At 43.0% G+C, this 18915-nt stretch overlaps 2 protein-coding genes across 11 annotated transcripts; one reads left to right on the forward strand and one right to left on the reverse strand.

The window, feature by feature from the left end:
- The first annotated feature begins 1525 nt into the window (after positions 1-1525).
- Positions 1526-7152, forward strand: smim29 (small integral membrane protein 29). 4 transcript variants are annotated; one of them, XM_030422850.1, is made up of 6 exons: positions 1526-1628; positions 2171-2454; positions 2574-2599; positions 2691-2796; positions 3651-3712; positions 4463-6414. In XM_030422850.1, exons 2-6 carry the CDS (start codon positions 2347-2349, stop codon positions 4509-4511), a joined length of 351 nt encoding a protein of 116 aa, XP_030278710.1. In that variant the 5' UTR covers positions 1526-1628; positions 2171-2346; the 3' UTR covers positions 4512-6414. The 4 variants fall into 4 exon arrangements, with proteins under 4 accessions (XP_030278710.1, XP_030278713.1, XP_030278711.1 ...); XM_030422851.1 differs by having other exon boundaries at positions 1549-1670; XM_030422852.1 differs by lacking the exon at positions 1526-1628 and adding an exon at positions 1720-1898.
- Positions 6214-13188, reverse strand: hmga1a (high mobility group AT-hook 1a). Of its 7 annotated transcripts, none has more exons than XM_030422861.1 (5): positions 13028-13188; positions 11742-11847; positions 10728-10808; positions 9313-9366; positions 6214-8433 (listed from the first exon to the last, which is right to left on the reverse strand). In XM_030422861.1, the coding sequence occupies exons 2-5, from the start codon at positions 11823-11825 to the stop codon at positions 8374-8376; spliced, it is 279 nt and encodes a 92-aa protein (XP_030278721.1). In that variant the 5' UTR covers positions 11826-11847; positions 13028-13188; the 3' UTR covers positions 6214-8373. The 7 variants fall into 7 exon arrangements, with proteins under 7 accessions (XP_030278721.1, XP_030278715.1, XP_030278719.1 ...); XM_030422855.1 differs by having other exon boundaries at positions 11730-11847; positions 13028-13181; XM_030422859.1 differs by lacking the exon at positions 13028-13188 and adding an exon at positions 12735-12863.
- Between the last annotated feature and the right edge of the window lie 5727 nt (positions 13189-18915).

Here is an 18915-nt window from a genome sequence, read left to right on the forward strand (position 1 = left end):
AGTAATGTGCATGTTGAATACATAGATTTTCGCTGTTAGTTTCATATAGAATACAATATGGTGTGTTTTTCATCAAGTTAGAGTACAGGTGAAATGGAAGATCAAGACAATGACTAGGCTGGAACTGACAACTTTTACTTGAAATGATATTTTTTTCCATCAAACTTCGTCAGAGAATCCTCCATTTTCAGCAATAGCATTGTTCCACTTATTTTAAAGTTGACTTTTAGAACAAAAATGTCCGTACTTGTCAGGGTGAAAATAAAATATAATCAATAAATAAATTGTGGCTGACAGGGTCACCTGACTGTATATCACCCTTTCTTCATCAACGTCATAGTCACAAAACCATTATCTAAAAACTTATTTTCCTATGTGACAATTTATTTCTTCCACATGACCTTTGGGAGAATTTTCAGTTTTAGAAACCTGGTGTAGATTTAACACAACCAACTGTGATTTGCATGTTTTGATTTTGAGGCAGTATTGGCCGATGCTGGCGCATACCATTTTCCAAAAAAATCCATATATCAGTCACACCTGCTACCGTTAACTTAAAGTGAAACTCTCGCCAAAATGCAACCGAGGCTTTATTTGGGATTGAATATGAGTCAAACCTTCGGGTGAAAGCATAATTACGACGAAAGAAGCATTTTTAAGATTTACCGTAGTTTCGGTTTTGGGCACGTTAATTTTGAACGGGAGTGCTAGGGGCATGATACGCTAGCGTCAAAATCGCTATTTTTAGAACACTAAGACTCGACACAACATGAAACTTTGCTCGTAGAATCACCAGGGTCTCTACACATGAACACGAGCATTGAGAACATTGTTTGTGTACGCAAAGTGTATGAAAAAGAAGGTTTTTGAACTACTCACGTTAGCTGCTGCATCTCCGGCGCGCGGCCGTCATGCCGTCATATTTTTTTTATCATCTTAAATCCAGTTCCATTATAGCAGTTAAAGCACATCCTCACAGCTTGGAATATTACTGTCAGATACTGTTCCCCCTCTGTTCAGTATGAAAGGAGGCTCACACATCTTTCAAATTCATACTCGTGACTTCTTTCCCCACAACAGGTAAGTTCTGTGATTTTCAGGCTGACATAATTAAATTTGACCATTTAAACAGGGGGAACGCATCCTGACAGCTTGGAATATTACTGTCAGATACTGTTCCCCCTCTGTTCAGTATGAAAGGAGGCTCACACATCTTTCAAATTCATACTTCTGACTTCCTTCCCAACAACAGGTAAGTCCTGTGATTTTCAGGCTGATATCATTAAATTTGACCATTTAAACAGGGGGAACGCATCCTGACAGCTTGGAATATTACTGTCAGATACTGTTCCAAGCTGCCAGGGGCTTAGTCTCCATCACAATAAAAAACAAAAAACAAACAGCATCTGTTGTTTATATCAGGGAAAGACCTACAAATAAACACAACGCTATGTACATGTCAGAATAAGAGAGGAGTTTATTTTGAAATAGTTAGTGCAACCACGCCGCTTTTATTATGAAAGACTCAGACCGGAAGTGTAAGTGTTGTTGATGCTGACGGAGGACGAGCTGCCAGCTGAGCACAACATAACGTTCCAGAAGAGAGAGGGAGGCTTATCTCATCTACCGTGAGCACGAATGTCCTTGAACTTATCTGAAAAGACGAACAAGTGTGTTGTGGGTTGTTAGTAGGTCGTCTTGATGCAGAGGACTTATGTCCGCTGTTTTTTTTTTTTTTTTTTTTTTTCCCCAGTAGAACAACTTGTCGGTAAAAGCGCCATCTAACGGCGCAGCTAACGGTGATGTTAGCAGTGTTTATAGCTAGTGACGTTGGCTAAAGGGTTTTCTAGCAGCTAGGGTTATCCGTGCCCTTTGAATAGGGAAGTTCATTGACAGCGGTGGGTATTTACTTACACTGGGTTTAGCTATGTGGCTTGCACGGTTATGGAGGACAGTCACACGAGCTGTTGTGAGCATATGTCAGCAAACCAACTGACCGCAGCAGCAAGAGAAGTGTCTTGAGCAGTAGCTACCTGCTAACAACGCATTAACTTGTGCACACGTTACTGTTGCATAACAGTAAAGTACACAGATACTGCCACTATCCGACCGTGCAAATCCATTCATTGTTAACAGTGCATCAATTCTTGTCTTTATTCTCGCTGATTAGGGAGGGCGGGGATACCATGTGGAAGTCACATGAGCGACGAGGATGAGGCATAAACAACAAGCGGGCAGCTTGAGGATAGAGCCGCTGCACAGTGCCTGCCGCAGGGAGGGGGTTCGCTGCTTGTAAAGGCCCTGCACAAGCAGCCCCCTGTGTCCTCCGTTTTCTGAACATATGCAATGAACAGCACGACCGAGCCCCCTGCCATCATAGATGGGGATGTGGCAGTCGGTTATGTGTTGGTACCATTTCTCCTCATCACCATCATTGGAGTAGCTGCTGCTGTGGTAAGTGGGTTAGCTGGGTTGGTTGGCACAGGATGACCTACAAAATTAAAAGGCTGTGACAAGTCTGAATTGAGAGATATCACATGATAGTGTCATGCTCTCCATTTTGTCTGTTCCAGGTCATGTACATTCGCAAGAAAAGGAGGTAAGTGTTTTAATCTGTGCGCTTTGTGAGCGGCACTCCTGTGTCTCTGTGATTGAATCAGTGTTTAATCTCCTTTTATATTGTCTCTCAGAATTGACAGACTCCGTCATCAGCTGCTGCCAGTTTACACATATGACCCTTCAGAAGAACTTAATGAAGCTGAACAAGAAATGTTGTGGAGAGAAGAGGACACAAGGGTATGATGTACCATTACTTTTGCCATGTTGACCTGCAAGTGGTACAACTTATGATGCTACCGTTAAGAAGATGTGTGTAGTCTCTTAAATGTAGAGGATTGGAGTAAGCATGCCAGATCTTAATGCAGTTAACCACACATCCTGCCGCCTGGTTTTCCTGCAGTGTATTTCTTGAAATTGTGTTGCTCTCCTCGGTTGCGCCATTCACTCTAACGACACACCAGTTCCTCAATTGGTTAGTCACTTCCTCTCACATATAGAAGCAAAGCCACCAAATAGAGTAGTAGAAAGCAATAGTAGTAGTATAGTAGAAATGTTGCAGGACTTGTTTTATTTGCAAGCCTCAAATCCCTCTGAATAAAAGTCAGTGGCTTATTTTGGTTCCTGGTGAATGGTCAGATATTTTAGAAGCATTAACTACAACAAATGTTGTAACGTTGAGTTTAAAGAAGGTTCACAAACCAAATCGTTTTTAATGGGGCCATGTGGCCATTATGTTATCTTATGTTTAACCAAAGATGTCTTACCTGCCCTTGAAACTACTCTGATGCCCCGTGTGGTACAAAGACTCTGGCAGAAATAGAAAGACATTATTGCCCTAACATTCCCAGAGGATCCAACTCCTAGTCTTGGCCCAAAAGTTGCAAAGGCAGCGTTGGCAACATCGCTTCAGCTAGCAGCCTGGCTAGTGTCCAGAAACAAAAAGCAACCCAAAAGAATCCCAATTTGACCTAGAAACCCTGATCTCAATGCAATGAAAAGGCAGAGTTTAAACACCCTGTTGTATTAATAAGTAGCCAGGTTTTGTGACTTACTTAAGTAGTATAAAGAATTTCGACTTTGAACTGTCCCAGGTCCCATTGCTAAGGGGAAACACGCATCAACATGGAAATGCGACACCGCTGCTCTCCATCAAGTAAATACCCGTCCATTCACTCCTTGATTTCTGTCACTCTCCCTGTTTGCTTTCCTTGCCTCCTTTGTCAGCAAGGTTCTTTTTCGTTTACTGTACAGGTAAACAGCAACCTCCACCTGTTTTGGTTGTGCAGTGATGAGCAAATTTCCTTTTGTGTTGTGATTTGACATTTGTTCTTCCAGCCCCATCGGCAGACCGAATAGCATAACAAAAAGCAAAACTTAAGAATAACTAGTTGTATGCAAAGTGTTTTTATTTTTCAGTAGCCACACTGTGCAAAAAGTATTTTCTTCAGAATAATAAGTTAAAGCAAAAAAAAAGTGGTCTCTCACCAGTTTTAATGACATAAATCAAAAGTATTGGTTGGGTTGATTCCTGTCAAAGATCATGCACTGAGCCACGACAAACACTAGGTGGTGATAGTGACCAGGGGCAAAGCTCATTGAGTTTCACCCCACAGTTAGGAAAACCTTGTTTTCTGAAGAATCTACAAAAATCTGAGTGAAATCATGTTCTCAAATCACAAAACAAAACCTTCTCCTACAGGATTATTACTTGTATCTGATTTGGTTTGTTTGGTTTGATCAGCAGGGGTTTGGTGATATCTGTCCTTGAGATTTCTGCCACTAATCCAGTGCATTGAAAGTGTCACAAAGTCAGATGGAACAATTTCAAACTTAAGTCATGCCTTTTCAAAAACCACCCTGTAAAACTGAACTTGCACTCACTGCATTTTATTTTACTTTGCAGATCGTTCAAGGCTGGGCCAGAAGTTATCAACAGCGACGCCCTCTTCTGACCAAAGACGTCAGTGCATGATGATAGAAAACCACAGGAAAGGACATTTGCTGCCATCAGCCACAGAGATCAGTCAATTTTGAAGTCATGTTCAAGACTCCCTTTGTCTGTTTTCTTTGTCTTCACCGCTATTTGCCGTTTTCTTTGATTACATCAACGACAGTCAGCATCTTCTTGTTTTTCCTGTTGTCGGTGAAGACGAGTGACTGTTCATTTGTGTGGTTCTGATGCCAAACCTGTGTGCCTAACAGACACAGTACCTGCAACTTATTTATTTGACATTATTTATTCAGACTTTTTACTGTGCTGTTGGGTGACACAAATGAAAGTTAAGAAAGGTGGACTGCATCTAAAGATACCTGCTGGCTTAATCTGTTTGTTTACTCTCATAGAAAATGTGGCTGACACGGTGGCAGCAGTTAATGTTAATGTGGGTTTCAGTAGGCATTTGTTCTGAGCATGATTCAATTCTGCACTAGTTAAAACTTGACAATCCTGCTGCAGGGTTTTTCTCTTTGCTCTCAACAGGTTGGTTTGCAGGTTGTTGTGTTTACTCTGCTTTAAAAACAGGTATGACTTATTTCATGAACCGCAACTTCAGCAGTCGATCTTGGTGACATGACACACTGCAGAAAGAGCTTTAAAGTAATTTTTTCATATTGATAATGATAGAATAGCCGTCTGGTAAACTTTATTTTGTTTTTTTTTTCTTCTTTTTTTTTGTCAAAACGACAAACACACACCCTCTTTGGTTCTAATTTCCTCTCAGGATTTAACTAGCTGCCCCACGATCCGGACCTTTTTGTGGTTTAGCCAAGTCCTATGACTCTTATCAATGGCATGAAAAGCCAGTTACGAAGTAAATAACACCAACCTCCACTCATCTCCGAAATGAGTTGTGACTAGTGCCCTAAATATGTCCTGTCTACAAGGCATGGCACCAGCACAGATTTACCTCAAGCTGAAGAGTTTGTTCAGAAGAATGCCATAGGTCTGACTGTATCAAGCACTCAGGAAACCTCATGTTTTTTTTTTTCTTGATGAATTGCAGCCTTTCCTGATCTTAATTTGCCTTGCCTTTTTGAATGTAAACCAAATTCTACTAGTACACTGTTCTTATAGGGGAACGTGTATTGCAGTTTTGGTGAATATACATGTCTTCGACAGATGATGCCTGGACTTTATGCTTTCAGGTATAACATCTGGAGGTGCTTCACAATGAGCTTTCACATGGATGTTTGCTGTAGTCCTCTCTGGACCTGAAAACATCTTCATGCCAGAACACATTCCTCTAGTCTCTAGTCATCTTGACATCTCATTTTCTACTCATTTACTAGAGGTGAAGTGAAAGAACATGGTAGTCGAAATTAAAACTGTACAAATATCCAAGCGTATTATATTGATTTGCACTGTCGAACTTGTGATGTGATGCTCTGATTTTAGATTGCACTTGAAAAGTGAAAGAATTACTGATGTAAATATGACTTTGGCAGAACTGTTATAGACTGTTGCTTTGAGAGAGAATTGACAGGCTCATTTGAACATGTGAACAAAGTAATAATAAAACTTTGCCTTTTGTGCCGTTACATTTCCAGTTAAATTAGCCCGATAGTCATTATGTTGAGACAATTACCAAACACATCACTGACCTACATGTGTACTTGAGCCTTTGGGTGGAAATAAAAGAGGAAATGACGGAAAAATGACAAAGAAAATTCTCTTTATTGACCATTTCTGATACAAATTGTTGTAGGGCACCATAGAAATATAGACATTGTACATTTATATACGGTGTACATTAAAAAGAATGATCCCATCCTGTTGAGTTTACAGTATATAAATGAACGGATGCATGTTGTTGGTATGTAAAATGACTGATATTGTTGAAAAGGAAAAAAAAAAAAGAAGACATGAAATGAGTTGTTGTATGAATATGGTGAGGGTGGCTGTGTGCGGTAGTGCCAAACACACAACGGCCAACAGAACAGTTAAGTGGAAAGAGCGCCCAGTCTATCACAAACACACAAACATTTGTCCATGAAAATCAGAACCAATATTTCAGTGCACCAGAAGAGTTTTTTTTTTTTATTAAACGGATAAAAACACACCTGCTAATCTACCACAGTCAGCGAACACAGTTGTCAAGCTGACAGGTCTCCCTGACTTGCTTCACACATTTAATTACAACCTGTCTGCAAGCTCCGGTTATGAATGAGCCAAGACGTGCTGCGTATGCACACACAATCACAAACTTGAAAATCTTAGATACCTCATTACAGTCAGGTTTAAAAAAAAAAAAAAAAAAAAAAAAATACACAAACTTTGTAATAACGACATCTTTCCAACTCATGCCAGAGGTTACATTTTTAAAAACAACAGAAAACCAGTTAAATGCAAATAATGGTAAAGTAAGCTGTTGAGTGAGGTATGAAATACCAGGCCTTGTATCGCCTGTTTGCAGTTTTCCGGGTTTCGTAACTGAGGTTGTAGCAGCTTAGGTGTGTGGAAAAACCCAGTTAAGTGGACTGTGACCGCGGGTTCCCTGACACTTAGAAATACACAAACACCTTTTTATTTACTTTTTTTTTTTTACCTGTAGCAGACAGCATACAACACACATCGTCCAAAAAAAAAAAGAAAAAGACTAAGAAAAGTATATTACTGCACTAAGTGATGACAGAAGGACCAAGCTAGGTGAAGCAGTGAGAGCTAGATGGAATGAAGAAACGAACGCGCAGCCCTGTTGGATAGTAGTGCCACCAACTATCCTCTGTTACAATCAAACTCCTTGTTTGACCAATTTGCGATTTGCCTTTTGCGAGTGATTGAGTGAGCGCTTGGAAACTGAGGACCATGAGAAGACAAAGACGCCAATGTAACAGCATTTGTAAAAGCTCCCTGAAGAAACGACACTGATGCTCTCAGCCTAGAACTCTGCCAACCCTATCCTTAAAAACACACATTATATACCAACAAAAAAAAAAAAAAAAAAAAAAAAAAAAAAAAAAAAAAAAGGATTTGAGTTTTATTATATCATGAAAAGCAGCACACTCATGTTTTTAAATGGTATGTAACCCGAAGGAACAAAACAGTAAGTCTGATCAGACTACTCTGATTACTAACGATACACTTTACATCTCCCCCTCTACACGCCGAGGACCGCGAAGGAAGTTTTGAGAAGTAAGTCTAAACTGCACTACAGGTGATGGGAGGGAGTGAAGGTGGTGAAGGCGTTTCTGCTCTACTGGTTAGAAAGGGGGTTGGAGGCGAAATCAGTTTAAGCAGGTTAGAAATGGAAAACACACTTCTACCATCAGTCATCTATTCTCATCCTAAACTCTGAAGCTCAACTCCATCTAAAATACGATGCAAAGGATAGGTTAACCACTTCACACAAACACAAAAAAACCCAAAAAACAGCAAGTATAGGTAAAATTCACCTTTGTCCAGTACAAAACATGGAGAGGAATCTATATGCCCTACCATCTCAGATGCGGGTACAACAAATAAGTAACATTAAGCAGAGAGAATGTCCTACAAACCATCTTTAGGGGGGGGAAAATGGAAACGTCCAGGCTCCTTTGAGCACACCTTTTGTCCAGTATAAAAGACTTGTGATACCATGACATGTAGAGAAAAGGGCTGTTACCTTTCATGTAAATTCTTAGATCTATGCTTGAGCAAGGTCCATCGTTCTATCCAGTGCTGTTGCATGATTATTTGTACTGTGTTTAAACCCTCCTTTTGGCAAAGAGGGCTTTGTCGTGAACAGTGGTCATGTGGTGGCACTGGTGTTGGAGATACAGCCCAGTTCTGGTTAACAGTAAGTCAGTATGTTGAGTGAGGTAGCATGCGTTGTGAAGTTACTGGTCCTCTTCTTCCTCCTCCTCAGATGATTCCTGGGACGCCTTTTCTTCCTTCTCCTGTGACAGAAGGGGGGGGGGGGGGAGAAAAAAAAAAAAAGTCCAGTCAGGCCTCGACTACGCCCACAAGGAAAATGCTTCTCAAGTGCCATTGACATTCAGCAACAATGGCTGCCTGTGATTCATGTCTCAACGTGACTGTTTTTACTTTTCACAGCCTCCGGGTAACAACATCAAAAAACATAAATGTTATTATGAATGTCTTTGATAAACCACTGCGGCATGAAGAACACCCAGGGGAAGGGTGAGCCATCTGTAGTGAAAAGTGAATCATAGGAGCGGTGAGTCACAATGAGGCATCCTGCTTTAGCGCACTCGCCTTTCCTCCTCACACTCAGTCACTCACTACAGCCTGAGATGTTCATTCATAAAAATGAGAGGGATAGTTAGGAGGGTAACTTTGGGTCATTCCTTTCTGTGACTAATTCAATCCAGACTTCTTTCAGAGTACGCCCTAACCACTCATGCACATGACAGAATGTTACTACAAGACCGCAATTTCTTCCTAGATTAAACATGCTTTTCTGACCGGCCGTACACAGAGTGTGGTTGCTCAGTTTTACAGTCACAAAAAAAAAAAAAAAAAAAGTTGTGCTGTCATTTAACACCAGCCGAGGAGAAAAATTGTCATGCAGGCTCAGATTTGCCTTCACATGAGCCCTCGGTGCCTGGAGACGTTTATGCGAGACTGTTCTAAATGAACACACGAGAACCAAAATAGCTGCGATGAGTAAAAATGACTCGTCTGAGAGGAAGGAGGCAGTCAAGGGAATTAGGAAAATGCAATTTCGCCCTGCAGACAGTCATACCAATCATAATTCAATTGATGAGAGGAATGGTTTAAACAAATGTGAGCACTGTTTGTCCTGGGACTCTTACCTCCTTCTTAGGTCTTCCCCTGCGTTTTGCCCCTTCAGATGGGGCTGCTGCCTTCTGCGAAAAAAAAAAGAAAAAAATTAAGTGAAAGCTTAACAGAAAAAACCGAAGAAGAGCCATTGGGTGGGGCGTGGCAATGCATTTTGTTGTGATCTTCATGCCTGTTGATCTGTTCGGTTAAATCTGAAGTTCCAGTTGGATTTTCAATTAATTGTCTCCTCTTTTTAAAATTTAATTTAGGTGAGGTGTGAAATTGCCTCAATGTCAAGGAGAGGAGTAAGGAAAAGAAGCATGTGCTGCTAAGAGAACCTGACTGCTTTTACATTAGGGCTGCAAGGGAGTATGGGACAAGGGATGATCCGGTTTAACCTTTGCTACAAGAATGGAAGCACTGGAGCACCTTTTCATTGCATTTGGAGACCTTTAACCTGCTGTCAGCTTGGCTGCCAATTACATACTTCCAGGTCATGTTGCTCAACTATGACTCCTCTTCAAAAGACGACATTTGGACCGCAGCCACAGACTTTTCGGGGGTTTATTGCAAAAACATGGAGGTGTAAACAATCTATATCTGCAGAGCTCTGCAGCTATCTGCCTGCAGATGGCGGCAGCAGCTCTGTAATGACACAAACGGAAAGGGGGCATTGGGTTCATTGGCTATTATCTGGAAGGCCGACAGGAACTGCACACAGGGCACTCCAGTTCGCTGGCCACCTGGTCTGAGGCTCAGAGACAGCTGGTGGAACTGAGCGGAGACACAAACCCTCTGCAGCTCGGCCCTCGCTGCTAAACCTATATCATACATGTATGCACGCTTCCTCTCCCTCTCTCTCTCCCTTTTCCCATACATAGCACAGCGGTGAATACAGAGCGCATGGGGGAGCTGGAGGGCTGGGGCGAGGGAGAAAATCAGTTGTTGCTATGGAGACGACAGGCAGAGAAGAACTAGGGCTGTGTGCTGGGTGGGGGCGGAGGGGTGCTCAGTGTCAGCTTGGAAACAGTCTTGCGGCCTCTGCACCTGCACCACACTGTGCATGACAAGCTGCAGGAAGCTGGAGGACAGGAAGTACAGGGTGAGCATCACTCAGAAAAAAGAAAAAAGTAAGGCAGTAAACCAAGGTCTTTACAATGGGAAACCCTAGCCAGGCTATTTCTGACACCAGGAGGGGAAACAGCTCAATTGCAGCCAACCGATATATCAAGAGCAACAGCAGGACGTCCTTTTAAGAGGATGAGGTTAGCTACCGTCGAAATGTTCATCAACCGTAAAGGAAATAGAGGGTTAGAAAAGGGGGAAACGCTTGCAAGAGAAGATGGGAAGATGAACGTTGCGCGTGTGTCGTCATTCCAGCTAAGGATGCACGTTGTCTGTTGCCGAAACGGCAAACGAAAAAAAACTAAAAAACATCATGACTTACTTTGCCCTTGCCGCTAGTCTTGTTTTTGCTGCCCTTCGGCCGTCCTCTGGGCCTCTTTGGAGTCGGGGACCCACTTGGCTCCTGACAATCAAAACAGTAGAGGATAAAGTTAGCATACAACAGAAGAATATCTACATTCTAGCATTTACAGCGTGAATATTTGAATGCGTTTGAATTATAGTCTCAGGCGTGTATGTTATTCAAGGTCAGTGTGACTGACAGGTGGTCAGCGCCACAGGTTGCCAGTCTGACCGTACAAGACAAACAAATGTTGGATCACAAATGACTTAAAAACATGTCAGCTGGAGGCTGAAAGCACCAAACATCCGAGTGTAAGGGGGGGGAATACCTGAGCTAACATTCAGGGGATTACCATCCCCTCCACAAATGCAAGGTAAATTCAATATGAGCCATCTTGTCTGTGTGATAATTTGTGGCCACGAGCTATGCCATGGCTGACACGTCTCCTGTTGCATTTCTAGAGTGTTTACAACCGCAGCTCATAGCAACCGAGCCATTCGATACTAAAACACAGCGCTCTGAGTGACTGCTTTATGAGCCATTCTGTGCTTCCACTCTGCTGTGTCATCCATTACATGACGAGCAAGAGGTGGGCCGTGCAGAGAGAGAGGGGGGGTTAAAACCAGTTTAAAGGGGTAGGGTTACAGGTTGCTTACAAACCTGGTGAGACACACAGGAAGTTTGTTGTAGGGTTACTACTTTTACACCGATAAGGCTGCTGAGGGTGGGGGGTGAACAAATGGTCACTGCAGCCATTATCTTGATTCGGGGGGGGGGGGGCTTATGACATGGACAAGCATGAGCACCTCACCTGCACAGTGATATCTACCTGAGCATCAGCTGGAACACATGCTGGCTGGACTAAAGAGGTGTGTTTCACAGCTTCTCACAGCAAAAGACACATTCTTTTTGTTGTGTTGTGTTAGTTAGCGATGTGATGTGCAGTATGTAATAATAAAAACAAATGGAACCGTAACCTACGTCAGTTTCTACCTGGGGCTGCTTACGGGGTCTCCCACGCCCCCTCTTCTCTGTAGCCTCCTTCTCCTTCGGTGAGACTGTCCCCTTGTCGCTCATGTTTGCTTAGCTTTTTTCAGACCTGGGGGGGAATAAATCACACCAGTCAGGGCTTGATGCCGAGGCGAGGCGTCGAGTTCACACACACACACATACACACAAGCAGCACAGAAAAATTTCAACTCAGTGACCGCAAACACAACACGAGCACACACACAAAAATGACCGGGGCTAACCGCGCAACCGGCAGCAGCAGCAGCAGCAGCAGCAGCGACGCGTTCGGCTCAATTAATCCGCATTTATTTTCCAGGAACTATTTCTGTCTCATGTGCGTTACACAAACACTGGCATTAAAAAAAAAACAAAACAAAAACCCGGCTCGTATGATATAGCTGGAGCTCCGTAGGCGGTTGCAGGCCTGCACACAGGAAGAAAAAAAAAGAAACTGCTGAACCCCAACCATGTTTAGAGGCCCGTTGTTGTGGCCTTGCGCAGGGAGAAACTACCCACTGTCTCCCCGGCGTATGTGCGTGTGCTGCACGCCGGAGCCGCGGCGGAGAGAGATCCCCCCTCTCACCGACAGACCGACCGAACCACCACCGACCCTTCCGACTACACAATGGCCGGTGTTGTGTGAGTGTGTGTATGCTCGCCTCGGTGGGTGTTTGCAGGCTACAAAAAAAAACGTAGCTGTAGTCTGCGCCCTCTTTTACAAAACAATAAGGAAGAAGGAGAAAATGCAAAGCGAGGTTTCGTTAGCGGCGGTGTCAAGCGCGAGAGCCCGGGCCAGAGCAACAAAAGACGGGCTCACATTTGAAGCGTGCAGCCTCTCCTCTCTCTCTCGCGCTCTCTCCGGCCGGAGCTCGAGCTCTGCTATAAAATGCATTATTTTCTTTCCACAAAATAAAATAAAAAAAAAAAAGCCTCTTCTTCATCTTACCGAGTGTGCTTCGCCCCCCGTGCACTCACCTCTATGTGTCGGCTATAACCTCTGCTCTAAATTTAAGACGAAATGTTTCCTTTAAGCCTGGCTGGTTATACCCGGTTAAAAAGCCTTGCGCCGATCTATAGGCTACAGCTTTTATTCGTCAGACAACACACAGCCCGCCCCTTCGAAAATCCCAGCTCATGCAGCGATAGAAGAAAAAAATAAAAAATACACACACACTGTTATGAATTGAAATCGAAACAAGACTTTTTTTTTAAAGGAAGAAATAAAAACATCTTTCAAAATAATAATAATAATAATAACAAATATTTACCAGCAGGTTGTTGGAAGTTTTCGCTCCTCGCGACGTCCTATAAATAGCACGTGTGTCTTGTCTCCCTGCAGATAAAGGGGGGAAAAGGCGCCAGCCAGGAGCAGTTTTGGGGCAATTTAAAGAGCCGCCCTCATGGGAGCCGAAACACTGGAGGGCGGAGATATGATAAATGGGCCACCAACAGTACCAGAGAGAGCTCAACCCCCATCCTCCTCCACCTCCTCCTCCTCCCCCTCCTCCTCCTCCTCCTCCTCCACCTACAGGATCCCTTCATATTTCCTCCAGGTTTGATCAAGAAAAAAAAAAAAAAGTGTTAAATGTGTTTTTAAAAAAAGTTGCTCCCTGCAGTGGCAGGAAAAGCTGTGCCGTCATGTGTGCAACGTTTCAGGCATTTGCTCCAAAGGACATACCACATTCTCCACAGTGATGGTGAGTGAACTATGACCTCCCCCAATGTAAACACAAGCCTTTTTTTTTTGGGAGCTTGGAAAAAAGGCATCTCCTGTTACTCTCCTTCTTAAAAAAAGAAAAAGAAAAAGAAAAAATCACCCTTATCTTCCGTAGAGGTATTTACAGCCTTTTACCGGAGGGAGAAAAAATAGGAACGCAAGGATGTAAAAAAAAAAAAAAAGTGCTCCATGTGTTTTGTAAATGTTAATTAAAGTAGGGATTTGAAGCAGCAAAGGTTACTAGAGTGCTATTTTCATCCACTTCATGTACTGTTGGTTGGTTTAAATTATAGCTTCACCCAAAAAAATGAAAGTTTGGTCATGATCGAGTCACCCCAAAGCTGATGGGAAGTAGGGTAAAGTTGTTGCTTGAGCTTCAGCAGCATTCTCCTAAACAACTGGAGTAGGTGAGGACTTGTTTTAAGATATAACAGAAAGACAACTGAAGAACACATAAAATGGCAACATACAGCTCATCCGGCGAAGTCCCGGAAGCATTGAGATCCAGACTGGATTTGAAAAATTCGTCATGTACACCCATGACGCACAGTCGAGTCTGTGCACCCACATCAGACGGGTGACTTTTTTTAGCTTCGCGGCTACAGTGAAAGATTTTGGCTTTCACGTAAAAGGATGCAAATCAGTTTTCAAATCAGTTTGGCATCTTGGAGCGTCTGGAGACTTGGATTATGACGGATGATCTTAAACTGAGCAATTTTAATCTTTATTTGTGTCTTTTTTGTAAGTTTTAAACATGTCCGTATCGACTTTGGTTGTTGAGAAGCAGAATGCTGCAACGCTGTTTTTCCTGTGAAGCTCCAAAAAATGTTGAACTGGAGGGTGAGTAGATAAAGACAACACTCTCATCTTTGGGCGAATTTATCCTTTAAGCTCATCATATTTTGTACGTTTTTCATTTGTAAAGTTGGGTTGCAAAATAGTGCAACATAAAGCCATTTGCATCGGAAATGTGGTGAAGTATGAAGTATTGTAATGAAAACACAGCTCAGACATGCACTATTTGAGTAATGTACTCACATTTGTGTTGCATTTCACAACTCTTTTGTTGTTTTACAGTGTTTCGTGTGATTTCTATAGATATACATATGAGAAATGAGTCAAGATGTATCTTAAGCTAGAAAAAGGTACGTGAACGCCATTGTGCAAACAAAACTGCGGATGAAACAAGTATGGCTGTGGATTTAAAGTGATTACCATAAGTCTTATTGACATTTTACTCGGATAAATTTAAAATATACCTGAGTAAAAGTGAAAGCCACCCTTTTCTTTGTAATTCAAGAAAAAGTGTGGACCAGATCTGTTTATTGCTCCCATGAATATATATATTTTTGTCAGCACGATACGGCACTTAGAAGTTCCAGAAGTCAGTACAGAACTAGGTAAGAGTTTTAATGTATTTATGCTGCTCCCTTGGCCTGGAACTGTACGCGGTTAATTAATCAAATTCAGTGTCCCTCAATGCGAGCTGCAGAAATGTCCTCTCTCTTCTGCCTGCTGATGTTTTTGGAGCAGTGTTTTTTTGTTTTTTTCTCCTTTTAAAATGAACCCATCATCCCCAAAAATGATCCATCGTCATCTGTTGCATACCGCCACGTCAGTAGATGTGACTGAAGACCAAAACCAGAATCCATTTCTTTAAATCGTTATTTTTCTTTTGAGAGGCTGAAAGAGGAAGTCTTTTGAAAAAAAATGAATCCTTTGTGGCAAATCAGTTTTTCCTGCTTTCCTGTCCTTTGAATTATCTCACGACCTCCTACACTTATCTTGTGACCCCCCTCAATAGGGTCCTGATCCCCACTGTGGAATTCCCTGTTTAAGAATGTGTGATAAAGTTATTGTTCGTGATTATTTAGTAAGGTAGTTAGTAGGTCGTTTCTGGGATGGAATCTTTTACTGGATTATAATTCTTCATTTTCCTTATTTTACAATCTCTGCCTTCTTCTGATTTGTGGGCACATTTTGTCTTCTTCTGTCGCGTCTTATCTCACCATTACTGCCGCCTTATCTCGGTTACATTTTTGAAAACAGATTTTTCATCTCAGCAAGGCTTTCACAATAAATGTTGAAATGAAAAAAATAATAATAATAATACAGTTGAAAGATACTTAGGGACAGTTGCTGACTGCAATTCGGATTGAAGAGCGAGCCGAGTCAAGGGGGGAAAAACTTGAATAAACAAAATAAACAGCACAAAAAGCAAAAATGCAAGAATGCTCCTCTGTTTTGACTGTACAGTTGTTTTAATTTCTGCCTCTGGAGAGCAGGCCATAACAAAATATTTGCTCTGGGATTGATGTAATTTCTGCTGTTATGAAAGTTCATTCAAGTCCACGACAGAAAGCCACTGAATTAGCCCCATTGTAGCTAAATGTAGGGACATAGTTCATCCCCCGATAGAGGCTCTGGGCTGGTTAATTGGTGGGAAAAAAACTACTTTTCCTCAACGCAGAGAGAGATAAAACCTGCTTGGTGTTGATTCGACGATTTTGCATTTGAAATGGATAAACATCTGATGTCTATTGCGGGGTGTGGTGGGTACACAGGAGACTAAACGAGGATGGTGATGAGACACTCTAACCGGCGCTCTAATCTAAAAACACCTACCACTACTTTCATACGAGGGGGGTTTCGGATGTAAATGAACTGCCCATCTGGAGCTGATGGGTCCACTACTACGCAATTGAAACCAGATACTGAGAATTTCAGAGTGCGTCTTTGCTCATCATCTGTGCATGTTCCACCGCTCCTCTGTCTGCTCATGTCAGGATTTTTACCTTTGAATAACTTGACACCGATGGACCCCCCCCCCCCCCGCTGAATTAAAAATGTCACGTGCAAAGACAGCGGACAGATATCAACACAATGTACGTACATGATGAGAAGAAGTGGGAGTTCTTGGGGAGAAAGGCGATTGGATGGGGCATGAATGGAGAGAGCGCTTTTCTCAATGAGTCCAATGTTCTGCTCAGCATGTGCTTGCCTTGCATGCCACCCCCCACCCACCCCCCCCAACACCACCACCACCACCACCACCAGCCCTTCCCTCCCCTCCCCATTTCTCACTCTATTCACTTCCTTCCTCTCTATCTTCCACAACTACTTCAGCCCCATCCCCCACCACCCCTCACACATCTCTGCCATATACCCGGCCCCTCAGTATGTGGATGGAGACAGGCAAATAGGTCCACTGTGTGTGTGTGTGTGTGTGTGTGTGTTGGTGTGAGGAATGTGGTCCCCTCACAACCACTGGCACCACCTGGAGACCGATGAGGGGACTGGATAATGTGACTGATCGGGGATGATGCAAACCAAATGTCGGCATTTTTACATTTAGATGTGAAGCGAAACAGTTGGTTGCGAAAGCCGCAGGAACCGAGGGCAGCAACTGGAAACTGATAACGGATCAGAACGGGGTTTCATACAACGGGGGGCTCATACGCCAAGAGGACGGTTTTTAAGTTTCGGAGTTCAATTTTGCAAATTCACGTTCAAATCTAAAAACGTACCCATCATTTTTAAAAATGTTTTTTTCTCTCGCTTAAAGGTGCATTACGTAGTGTTGGGGAAGACATTTAAATCAGAGGAGAAAGATCTTCATTGACTGATTTTTTTCTTTTAATGCTTAAACAACCTAATTAAACTAACGCTTCCTTTTCACGACTGAATGACACTGAGTAACAGAAAGTGATTTAAGGGACAATTTCATGCTGTTTTATTTTGTTTACATTTGGCGGACCCTGCTACTTTCTAGCTTCAAACAAAGTTCTGGGGGACCTATTTCCCTCTGAACACAGCTTGTTTATTCAGCTACAGAACAAATAAATGTTTCTGAGTCCGTATCATTACCTCATTAGTACTGCAAATAGAAAAATTATGAGTTTAAACTACGCAGCGCCCTTTTTAACTTTGATCGTCCCCAACTCACAAAGAGCCGAGGATCACGCCTGTCCAGATATATGGGTCATGTTTGCGATTTGAATTCAAAATGCTTCTGACTACGCGGCTCTCAAGAACAGAATAATTTGACAGGATGCAACTGAAAGCCCTTGGAAATTGTCGCCTCGTCAAAAAAGTGTCATGAGGTGAGAATTTGGTTGAATTAAAGTCGTTTGTTTTAACATTTCGACGGAATTCCATTCTCAGTCTACTGTGTGAAAACCTCATTTTTTCCCACTCACTGTATTCACTTAATTTGCCTCTTGAGTTTTTAATTGTATTGATGCTATGCAAAATAAGAATACGGCCCCTTTGTCGCGGACTAATGAATAAATGTTTGCTGCGCTGGAATGACCGGGTCAACCTGTGGCACAAAAGGAGCCCACCAAACAAACCGGCGAGTCGGTTTGAATTTAAATGCTAATCAAATCTAACAAGAGACAAATACTTCCACATCAGACGGCCGTCTTCACAGCCGTCTCCTGGCTCATGAACTCTGCAGCAGCTCAGGGCAGACAGAATCCTATTAACCACCGGGGGGGTCTTGGCCCACTTTGCTATGCTCACCCATCCCCCCACCTATGTCCTCCTGCCCTTTTTTCCCCTCCTCCTCCTCCTCCTCCTCCTCCTCCTCCTCCTATATGCTCATCCGTCTTCCCCCCTCCAGCACGCTCTCAAGCTCATTCTAGCAATCCATTTTTAGGCGCTGTGTAAACCGCAAAAGAGTGCTGCAGCCAAACCAACTAACAGATGTGGACAAAACATCCTATTCCTGCCTGCGCCCGGGTTTCCCCCTTGCCTCTGCTGCTGTTGGCCCTGGATGAGCCTGAACATGACTAACACACACATACACACACGCCACTCACATCCTCCCCTCTCGTCCTCTAAAGAGGAGATGAAGGGAGGGGGGGAAAAAAAGAGGGGAGAAAGCGAGCAGGAGAGAGAGAGAGAGAGAGAGAGAGAGAAAATCCACCGGGAGGGGAGAGGAAAAGTGTGGGAGCAGTTGAAAGGCAAGGTGGGCGGAGATGGGAATATGTGTGTGGGTGTCTTTTATACTTCTGCGAGGGGGCGGATGGAGGTTAGTGGGCGGGGGATGGGGCCCCGGCTGATTCAGCGCGCTCATGAGTAGTATCTGACTCACACAAACACAGGAAGTAGCGCGTGCTGCTTGTTTAGTGAAACACAGCACTGTATTTATGCGATACTCCTATAAGCGGAGGGATAATAGGAGCTCCTACACTACCTAATTTCACCTCCGAACGTCGGTCACTGAGTCAACGCTCCACTCTCCCTTTTTCTCAAATAGTTTCATTTCCACATCCTGAGATTTTTGGACCGGGATCCGGCGGGTGCATCAGTCATACTGTGACTCAAGCTTGTGAAATTTTTTAAGGGGTGAAAACAGTGCCATATTTGAGACTTCCTTTGGCAACAACCGGCCTCACATGCCAAGAGGTCTCTCGTCTTGTGCTTTATTTTCAT

This window comes from Sparus aurata, chromosome 7 (assembly GCF_900880675.1).
Source record: "Sparus aurata chromosome 7, fSpaAur1.1, whole genome shotgun sequence".
NCBI lineage: Eukaryota > Metazoa > Chordata > Actinopteri > Spariformes > Sparidae > Sparus > Sparus aurata.